Genomic DNA, 11,500 nt, shown 5'->3' on the forward strand with positions numbered 1-11,500 from the left:
TTTTAAATATTATATGAATAATTAAATAATAAATTTTAAAAAATAGTGAAAAGATAATTTTATTTATTATAGAGTTTTTTAATAAAGAAAAACAAAATTCAGATCGGACGTTCACATTTTTAGTGTCACTACCCAATTTACTGAATCGTGAGGGCATCTATTCTAATCCACATAAATAGGAGAATTCCTTACCAACCTTTAAGAAGACGGAAAGTCTTTATTAAATAGCAATAACCAAATTTTGTCACAACTATTTTATTACAAAATTAAATACTAAAGTCAAAAATACTCAATGACCTTGTTTAAACAGGTATAACAAAATTCTAATAAAATGAAATATAAAAATAGAACACAACTTTCACCATAGAATGAGAGGAATAGAAGTTGATGGAGATCATTATTTGGAGATCATTATCCACGTCACCTGAGAAACATCAACTGATCCTGCGACCAGACTATACCCCAAAAAGGATATAGCAAAAGTTGTACTAGTACAAACAACACATACTAATAAGCATATCAGTCGATCCAAATTAAATTACATAAATATTCAAGAGAGCATGCATCTCAATATTCACAATCCAACTTCGTTATCTCCTTGCTTCCCCCCGTTCGGACATTATTCACTACTAAACTACTTAAACTTTCCCCTTAATTCCTTCACCCTCGAGAGCTCTCCCTTCAACCCGCTGCTATAACTCTTGGAGTTCCTAACTTATCCGTCCTCATTGTTTGACATTTAATAATCACCAAATCTTACCTTTTCTATTTTCGAACCTATCCAACTACTTTCTGCTAAGCCTTCTGATTATGAACCCTCTAATATCTCTCCTATCCGTATGACTTCATTACTCTATAGTCTATACAAGCTTTGCATATAAGCTCAATGAACTATGAAAACACATGTAGAATCCAACAATGTTTATTTTCCTTTTTATTACTTTACAACACGCATCAACAAGTAACACTAGGAACAATTAATAGCCACATATTACATAAGTGGGATTAACTATGTAACCATTACCATTACCATCTTGACTCGTAAACATGTCACCTAAATCACCCCTTCTTACTAAAACAACATTTCTTACTTCATTCCTAATTATCATCCTAGATTCTTCAGAATTCACCAACACCCACATCTTAACATACATTCTTTAAGAATTTAGACTAATGACAGGTAATTAACCTTCTCAACTACATCAATAAGAGTCTACAACAGTATACCCCAAAATTTATAGGATAAATTGCAATATAAATATGAAATAAATATAATATAATCACCTTCCCTCACATTAACCCAACTTAATAAATTTTAGCCACCCAAATACCATTTCAAAGGCCTAATCATGAAATCTTCTGTCCATCTATATTGCATTCATGCTTTCCAATTAATCCACATCTAAACTACTTGATTAACCTTAGTGTATCTAGATGCCAAACAACTGCTACAAATGCATGAATGAAAATTCTGGCTCCTATTCGAGCCTAAGAGTTTCATGGATTTTACCCATTCGAGCCTATTCTTCCTTCTCCATGGCTTCATGGCTTGGAGGCAACCCTAAAAGGAGGTTTTTAGAGCCTATTCCCGTCTTATGTTACAACTAAGAAGAAAAAAAGAAATAAAACGTGTCTCTGGAGATTCTAATAGCGTCATGTCGCTATAGCAACATGCGCGTCACTATAACAAAATATTATAACTTCCATCATTTATTTTGCTTATTATTAGGTTAACACAAACAAATGAAAACATGGAAATTTTGTAAACTAGATGTTATTGCTAATTAGTTGGCTGGTATACGATTTGTTTTGTAAGGGTATTCTTCTCCTAAAAATAAAATTTGTTACTTTGTATTTATTAAACTTTTGATTTAGTATTACTTTCGTCATTAGAAAAAACTCTTTTTTCTTTTGATACATGATGGGAGCTCACATCAGATAGTAATTTAAATTACAGTTACAAGTTGGGAGTAAATTCTAGTATTATTTCTTTAAGAATTTAAACAAGTAAAATCCACAAGTTCACGACAAATTTAGGACGATTTGTAACAATAACAATATGAATTAATCACAACAGCCGTAAATGACGAACTTAATGTGTCTGCTGGTACTTGTGTATTTGATTAAATTCAAATATATGCACTGTTATTTACACAAAAATAATAAATGGAAAACATGTGTTTTCATTCACATACTTATAACTTAATAATGACTAATTGTTGAGTACTATGTATTTTTATTTTATTTTTATTTTAATTGCTAAGATTAAATTAAATTATTTATTTGGTGTAAATGTCCGGTATGGATAAGCAATTACCACCCACTATGTAACTTATATCGTAGAAAGTTTCATTAATCTCTCTTAATCTTTTGAGTTCGAAAAATAATATCCCATTTTTTAACGGAATAATTGACCCCTTTAATATTAAATTGATGTCCAAAAATGAGTTGGGTCTACATTTAATCTCTTGTATTTACTTTTAAGCAATATATATAATTGTGTAGAGAAGTAATATTTAAAATCTCGAAGTATTACTAGTGTAGATACTTACTCCAATCAAGTTTGGGATTATACTTAATGGACATTAACTTCCAAAAGTTCTTATCTAATTTGAACATGTTTCCAATTTTGTATTTTGATTGATTCTTTGTTCTACATTGATTTGTGAGGTAATGTATATCTATTAGACAAAAAAAAAAAAAAAAATAGGAAACAAATTTAACATGACTTTTCACTTCTGTTTTTTAAATCAATTTAAAATTATAAATATGAGCAATTAAATCTCTTAAATTAATCAACCCAAAAATAAAAATGAAGGACAAAAATGAAAGAAATTTTCAATATCTCTCTTAAAAATTGAATAATTAAGTTATTATGAATATTGAAAAAAGGTTCACAAATCAAGTTAATATAAACAAGTTGGAGTAATGTATTTAAATTTTGTTTACTTATACCCCCTCTAGTCCATATTAGTGAATTGTTTGGGTATAACACACTTTTGAGTAAAAAAAAACATATTTAAGAACATAAATTAAATATGCTTCCCACAATTATTTTTTTTTGTTTATTTCCAAATTATTCTGTTAGAAATCCAAAAAAAAAAAAAATCTAAAATAAAGTTAAAATTACTCAATAATTATTTTTTAATACTTAGAGACTCAGCAAAAATAAAACAAATTTTAAAAAAATTCAAAAGTGAACCTCAAAATATTATAGTTTAGAGAATATAATATTTTAAAATCTTGAATTACTACTGGTAGATACTTACTTCTTTCAAATTGGATTATACTTAATGGAGTAATATTTTAAAATCTCGAAGTATTGCTACTAGATGCCTACTCCATTCAAATTTGGATTGTACTTAAATGGACATAAATAATTTTTAATTAACTTTCCAAAGTGCTAAACTAATTTGGACATGTAATCCAATTGTGTCTTTTAAATATTGCTTCTTTTTTCACATTGATTTGTAACTCCTAAAATCTAAATCTTATAAACTTATATAAAGGTCTTGAACTTTAGTATAAAGTTTTATGCTTTAATATTTTTTTTCCTAGTGGGTGATAAGAGCTTAGCATAGAGCCTCTTTCTTAGGTAATCTTCTATCCCATGCCTTTTATATTCATGTATATATATATTTGCTCTTTAACTTCTCGTGTTTTTATTTTCATCCTTTTAGCTTTTCTCCTTCATATTTTATCCTTTCTTTCCTTTAATTTATCATAGTAGACGACTAAAACATGGCTATAATTGATTGAAAAATCGATCAATACGGTCGATTTTAAAGGATGAGTGATTATTGAAAGAAAGGATGGATCTAAAAATGCTAGTTGGTATAAAAGATTGTTTTTTATGGTTGATTTTAAAGGGTAACTAATCAAAAATCGAACAAAAAGGGCAAATCAAAAAAGCCTGATCGATTTATATAAAAATCAACTGGATCAATATGTGGAAATTGGTGGATTCATTTTTTCTAAAGGCTGATCTAAGATAATTTTTGAGAGCTTGAAATATTTGAAGATCAGATGTTCAAAATCTTATCAAATTTAATGATTAAATAGATATTTAAAAATAAATTTTTAAAATCTCATTCAAATATAGAGATATAGCTCGACCTATATATGAATTAATTTTAAAGTAGTGCTAATTTCTATTATCTCACATTTTTCTTGGTTGCATCACTAAGATCAAAACCACAATAAATGCTCTGCACATGAAATTTATTAAATATTACTCCCCTGTCTTATTTTACTTGTCCCAATTTGACTTGATATATTGATTAAGAAAAATAATTGATAATATTATCAATTTTTCATAATATCTCTATTAAATAATGTTTATATTTTAATTTGAAGAAAAAGCAATTAATGCAAAGAATAAAATATGGGAAAAAATTTGTCTCTTCTTAATTTGTGAAAAATATCAAGTAAAATGAGAAATCAAATTAGGAAATTTGAGACAAGTAAAATGAAAAGGAGGGAGTACTTAACTTTTCTAAGTCCTTTTAAATTCTCCTAATTTTTTTTTTCCAGTCACTTCAACAACAAATAAATGGAGTAAATTTCTAATAAATGTGTAGATTTATTTTAAAGAATTTAAAGATTTGAGTTTAAAATTAGTTAATTTAACACTTATATTTTGAATCAAGCAAAATAAATTGAAACAAAAGATATAAAACCCAATTAATATGATTAGACTGACGGTTTTGTCTTGATTCAATACATTCAAATTTCTCTACAGAAACGTCCTAGCTATCTCCATATTTTTTGGTTGTTAATTACCATAAGAAAATGCTACTATAAAATAATCTCAATGCATTAGTGATATAGATAGATCAGAAATGTATGAACTTAAAAATCGTGCAATTATTTTATTTCATATGTTTCTTAACTTGGTTATTAAAGTAATATCTTTATATGAAATTGACTGTTATGTAAAAATAGGACTGTATTAATGATATACTCTCTCCGTCCCAAATTATCCGTCTCAAATTGAAATGACGTAATGATTAAGAAAAATAATTAATAACACGATTAGTTTATCATAGTACTACTTTATATTTTAATTTGAAGAAAAAGGTAATTAATGCAAAGGATAAAATATGAAAAAATATTTTTATCTCTTTTTTATTAATGAAAAAAAACAAGTAAAATGATAAATTAAATTAAAAAATTTGAGATAGGTAATTTGAGGTGGAGGGAGTACAAGACTAGCATGAACGTGAAAAATCGTGTATATTTTTTACTTTTTTATGTCACGTTTTTCTTGACAGCGCACTTTAAGATCCAAGCAATAATTAAGTAGTATAGTCCTTGACTTTAAAATAATTAAATTATTATCATTATCTTTTCAAATCCTTATAAATTCTCCCATCTTTTTCTTTTTTGGTCACTTCAACACCAACCAAAAAATTGTCTCTAGTCTATTTTTTAGTTTATTCGTTAATATTATCATTCACTAAACGAATCTCTTTTTATTTCTATCAATTGAGTACGTCTGCCCAAGACCTTTCAAGATCTTTTTGTAATTTTACTCACTAGTGTTGTCTCTTTCTATTTGTATTAGTCGAGTACATCTGTCCAAGGCTTGGGCAAAAAACATCATCATGGAGGAAAAGAGAGTAGCTATTATTGGAGCTGGAATTAGTGGACTTTTAGCATGCAAATACACACTAGAAAAAGGATTCATTCCAATAGTTTTTGAAGCATCAAATGCAATTGGTGGAGTTTGGACACAAACAATTGAATCAACAAGGCTACAAAGTCCAAAAAGGACATTTGAATTCACTGATTTTCCATGGCCAAGAAGTGTTAGAGGGAGGTTCCCTCATAACACTGAGGTGTTGATGTATGTTGAGGAATATGCAAAACATTTTGGGCTAAAGGAATATATTCAATTGAATACTAAAGTTATTGGAATTAATTATGTTGGAGTTTGTGATGAAGAAATGGATTCTTGGGAGTTTTGGAGTGGAAATGGGAAACCATTTGGATCTAAAGGGAAATGGCAAATCTTGGTGCAACATGAGGACTTCACTACTCAGGTATGATCGAATTCACTGTTTGCTTTTTCTATCGGTATATAGAAATTATATATTCATCAGCTATTTTAGTGCAACATTCTGATAACTTCACCATTCATGTATGCTTTTTTGAACTAGGAGAAAAAAGAAAGAACTTTTCTTCTCTTTGATTTGTTTCATATATGTCGGTCTAAGATTATTTAATTTGTTGTTGTATAATCACATCTTCTGCATTCTGGCTAAATCTTAATTATTCAAATTTTGATTATATATAATTCTTTTTAGGTATAAATATTAATTATTCAGATTTTTGTTATTAAATGTATTTTGTTTATTTTTTCTTTTATGTTAGTGAATTTGAATGATTAGGACTTCTAATAAAGTCTTCATATTATTAAAATGATGTCAATTCAAAACTTTCTGCAAAAGAAAACATTTTAGTACTACTTTATTCGTTTTCACCACCTATCTGTAAATCATTTACAATCATTACCTTCAATCGCTATCATCACAACCATTATCATCGTCAATTATCATCACCACCACAAGTCGTGGTTGTCAATATCAATTTTTACCACCTCTAACGTTCACCATATATAATCATCACCATTAATCACCATTATCATTAACCATCACTATTAATAGCCATTATCATTATCTATCAACAACAATTAACCATTAGCGCCATCAACTATCACCATCATCCAGAATCGCTAATCACTATCATAGATTTTCATCACCACTTATTACTATCCATAACCAACACTGATCAGCAGCAACAATGACTACCGTGATCAACTATCAACACCATTACTATTACATACGTTTCTTTTTTCTAATAATTTTAATATTCCTATGTATCTGATTTAGATGTTTTCGTAATTTTCTAAAAAGGTCAGAGAATCTGAAACATGTTCAATTTATCAGAAAGTAAGTGAGACAGTTTTCACATATGTCATAAAATATGATGAATACACTTCAGTAATCACACGAGTGACCTCCGAAGTGTGTAACTATATTTGACTTAAGTTATTCACGTTACTTACATATCCAAGAGAATCCACCAATAATCTTACTATTATTATAATCTTTTTAAATTTATAGTACAATATTTTTTGAGAAGCATAAGTATTCTTTTACTAATATCTAGAGTGGTCACTGGCCTGCTCATGGATTTTACGTAATAATGTTCATTTATGTCACAATGGGCTACCTAACGTATGACTCGGCTTGAAACTGTAGCTCATTGTGACATACATGTTGTGTATATATAAAATTTAGAAAAATATTATGTACATACATACATTTAAAAGAACTTTATTTGTGGTATCGATTGACACCTTGAAGTAATAAGTTTGATACTATTACCGTTAGTATGTAGAAATTAAAATTTTAATCTATTATGTTCTTTTCAGGAATATGAAGCCGAGTTTTTGATTCTGTGCGTTGGAAGGTATAGTGGTTTAGCAAATATGCCGGAGTTCCCTATCGGTGAAGGGCCAGACCTTTTCGCTGGGAAAGTGATACATGCCATGGAGTACTCTGCCATGGACAATGAAAGGGCTAGAGAACTGATTAAAGGAAAGAGAGTCGCGGTTGTTGGTTCTCAAAAATCAGCTGTAGATATCGCGGTTGAATGTGCAAATGCCAATGGTAAGAAACAACTTTTCATCGATTTCAATGATAATATTTAAGTTATGTATAGTGACGATATTAATATTTTTTATGACTTAGGTCCTGAAATCCCTTGTACATTGGTACAAAGGACAATACCATGGGCAATACCCAGTGGGTGCTTTTGGTGGGGAATTAATCTTGGATTTCTATATGGTAGTCGATTTTCAGAGCTCTTAGTTCACAAGCCTGGCGAGAACATCATCTACAATGTGTTGGCCACCCTACTTTCTCCTGTGGTAAATTTTCTTGAAATCCCTTCCATCGAAGATAAAAATAATAACCAAAATATTACTCTTTTGTTTTGGTGTACGTGTATTAGTTTGACTCAATATAAGTTTTATAAAATACAAAAATTTTTGCATGATGTGATTTAAACTAAAGATATTTATAATCCTCAAAAATCTCCTTTGAATTTGATGGTATTAAACATGTCATGTAGGATGTTGAAATAAAAAGTAATTCTTTTTGTTTCAATTTATAGGATGCATTTTTCTTTTTAGTTTGTCCCATTAAGAATGATAGCTTTTTAAATTTAGAAAATTTGTAAATGTAAGTAACTTATAGTCACAAAAATATCTATAATTTTTTTTAGATCACAAGTTCCCAAAGAAAAATCTTACTTAAACTCTGTGTGTCATCAAAGCAGAAATACTTACTTGCACCCAGTCTTATTTACACCAAACTAATCAAGTTACCATGGTTAAGTAGCAATTGTGTATATATCAACATGTGTCACGCATTCATTGATCTTGTGTGTAAACATTCAGCATGAGTAAGTTTACCCAATCAAAGTGTGTCATATAAATTAAAACAATAGAGAAATTATTCATTTATATGATGTTATTTGTTGATGCATTTATTCTTGTTGAACAATAACTTTTTCAGAGATGGGGTTTCTCAAAATTTGTGGAGAGTTATCTTACATGGAATCTTCCATTGAAGAAGTACAACATGGTACCAAAACAAAGCTTTCTCCAAGACATGTCTTCTTGCAAGTCCTTTTTATTACCAGATAATTTCTATGGAAAAGTTGAAGAAGGAAGCATTATTCTCAAGCAAACACAATGTTTTAATTTTTGCAAACAAGGATTGATTCTTGATGGTGAAGTTGATAAGCCAATAAAAGCTGACCTTGTTATATTTGCTACTGGATATAAAGGTCAAGAAAAGTTGAAGAATATGTTTTCCTCAAAAAGTTTTCAGAATTATATAATGGGATCACCAAATTCAGCATCTCCTCTTTACAGGTACACATTACTTCTTCTATCAACCCCTCTCTCCCCCATCCCCACTCGCCCTATCCCACAAGCAGGGGCGGATCTAGAGGTAAGCAAGAGGGGCAAAAAAAATTACGTTGTATATATAAAATATTTATTTTTCTTTTTTTGAATATATATATATATAGAGGGTTTGAACCTCCTAGACGTATGATTAGTGGTTATAGGGTTCAAAATTCACCCTTTAGTTTGTAAGTTCAAATTTGAAGACTATATTTTTATTTTTTAAACCCCTTAAATTCCTGGATTAGAATCAAGTTGGTTATACTTTTTGGGCCATTAGTATGACTATCATTAGTATATTGTCTCGTGTTTGCTATTGACATGTGAAATCCACAGTGTCAAGATTGTACCTTGGTTATCTTAAAATGAATCATCTATTGTTTCCACACATATTTGAGAAAAAAATAACTGATGGATGTCTGTCAATTTTCTTTATAAACAAAAATCATTGAAAAACTGGCAGAGTCCACTGTTTGTTCCGTTAGTTTTATTGACTTTTTGTTGGGTACTGATGGATGTCCGTCAATTTTCTTTATAAACAAAAATCATTGAAAGACATTATCAATATTCGAAGGGCATATTTTCCTTATAATAAGATTCATGTTACCTACATGGGTTTGTGGTATAGTGATGTGACTACTCCATCCTTAACCACAGGTTTCGGATTCAAGCCCTAGGTATGGAGAAAATTTGAGCGCCACCCTTGAATGGATACTGCAGTGTGCGAACCCGATTAGTTACGGCTCTAACGTGGGTACCGGACACCGGATGAAAAAACAAAAAAAAAGATTCATGTTAGTATTTGCTAAATAGCTTATTCTTCAATTTTTAATAACATACTTGTTGCTTCTTTCGCTTTGTTCATCTTGTTATTTTGCTACTGTTATTTTCTTTTTATTCTTGCTTTGATTTCACTGCTTGTTGAGCTGAGGGTCTATTGAAACAACCGCGGCTACCTCACATCCATACTCTTCAGATTGAGTATGTCGTTGTAGTAATAGGATCCATGTTCTTGATGTGATTTCCCTTTTTTCTCTTTCTTTTTGCAAAATCTTGGCAGGCACATGATACATCCAAGAATACCAAACCTAGCAATAATTGGATACTCAGGGAGCATAACAAATCTCCACACATCTGAGATGAGGTGCCAATGGCTAGCACATTTTCTTGACCAAACATTCAAGTTGCCAAGCATAAAAGAGATGGAAAAAGAGATCCAAAAGTGGGAAGATTACATGAAAACATATGCTGGAAAAGAGTACAAAAGGGCTTGTATTGCTGCACTACACATTTGGCACAATGACCAATTGTGCAAGGACATTGGATGCAACAATAGAAGAAAGAAGAGTTTCTATGATGAGTGGTTTCAACCATACCTGCAGTCAGATTATGTTAGGCTAAGTCCTAATAACTAGGTCCTGTTAAGTATTTTGTATACTTTGGTGCGACAGAAGTCATTTTGTGGAATTTTCTTTAGCAGGTCATTTTCTGTTGTTTGGACCTCTGAAAATATTTTTCGTTAGATTTGGAAAAATGACTTTCCTCCGTTGTGGGCTGAAGCTAAATAAAACTATGTATCTTTGACTTTCCTTAGTCCTATTAACTATTTTGTATAATTTGGTGCGGTGATAATTATTTTTCGATACTTTCTTTAGTAAATCATTTTCTGTTGGTTGTCTGAAAAATATTTTTCATCTGAAGCGCAAAATGACTGTGCTGAAATTACAACTATATCTCTTTGGGCTCACAAAGCGGTGCATCCTCGCTCTCTTGAGTACTAACCAATACTAACAAGGAGTACTTGTGGTGATCCCAAATGTCTATCCTATGGACGAAGGCTGCGTGCGTTCCGTAAGTGTCAGGTCTGCATGTTCATGATCAATAGTCAGAATCTTGGGATTTCGGGTGAAAGCCCTATTCCTAAGATGTTCAATATGCTTGGCAAATATAAGCTTCAAATTACATCATTTAGCCTAATTTTAAATTAATTATAATTCATAGCTTCTCTTGTCAATTAAATACAATCTATAACCTCTCTTCTCCTTCCCTCTCTTGCCACTCTCCTTCCTCTCTCCCATTCTCGCTCGCCCCCCCTCCCCATCTCCGTCTCTCTTGCTCCCTCCCTCCCTCCATCTCGCTCTCTGACTCTCAGCTCTCTCTTTCTCTTTTTCACTGCTTTAGTAAAGCATTAGTTGTATCAGTATGTATTAGAGGACCTCGAATGGTAGGCAAAAGTTGTTTTTGTATTTGGTTTCAATGTATCATTATGTATTTTCTCAATTAAAGGTTGAATCATGATATATTTGTAGTTTATATCTGATTTATATAACTGGATTTTTTTCTAATAAATACAACCAATTCATGATATATTTTGTTTTTATATTTGTATTTTAAATCTGATTCATGATATATTTATATTTGTATTTTGTCCTATAAAATGTAATTGTATTTGCCGATACAAACTGAACCATTCAAATACAAACGATATATACGCATAAAACAAGACATTTGTATTTGGGT

At 30.3% G+C, this 11,500-nt stretch overlaps 1 protein-coding gene across 1 annotated transcript; it reads left to right on the forward strand.

The window, feature by feature from the left end:
• Positions 1–5,382: 5,382 nt before the first annotated feature.
• LOC107852637 (probable flavin-containing monooxygenase 1) lies at positions 5,383–10,635 on the forward strand. Its single transcript, XM_016697661.2, has 5 exons — positions 5,383–6,044; positions 7,439–7,676; positions 7,758–7,936; positions 8,586–8,947; positions 10,041–10,635. The coding sequence occupies exons 1-5, from the start codon at positions 5,607–5,609 to the stop codon at positions 10,393–10,395; spliced, it is 1,572 nt and encodes a 523-aa protein (XP_016553147.1). The 5' UTR covers positions 5,383–5,606; the 3' UTR covers positions 10,396–10,635.
• The last annotated feature ends 865 nt before the right edge of the window (positions 10,636–11,500 follow it).

Source organism: Capsicum annuum, chromosome 7, assembly GCF_002878395.1.
Source record: "Capsicum annuum cultivar UCD-10X-F1 chromosome 7, UCD10Xv1.1, whole genome shotgun sequence".
In the NCBI taxonomy this organism is placed as follows: domain Eukaryota; kingdom Viridiplantae; phylum Streptophyta; class Magnoliopsida; order Solanales; family Solanaceae; genus Capsicum; species Capsicum annuum.

Coding starts and splice junctions, on each gene's coding strand:
- LOC107852637 (XM_016697661.2), top strand. CDS start 5,607: ATGGAGGAAAAGAGAGTAGCTATTATTGGAGCTGGAATTAGTGGACTT. Junction 7,677..7,757: donor TGAATGTGCAAATGCCAATG/GTAAGAAACAAC, acceptor TTTATGACTTAG/GTCCTGAAATCCCTTGTACA. Junction 8,948..10,040: donor TCAGCATCTCCTCTTTACAG/GTACACATTACT, acceptor AAATCTTGGCAG/GCACATGATACATCCAAGAA.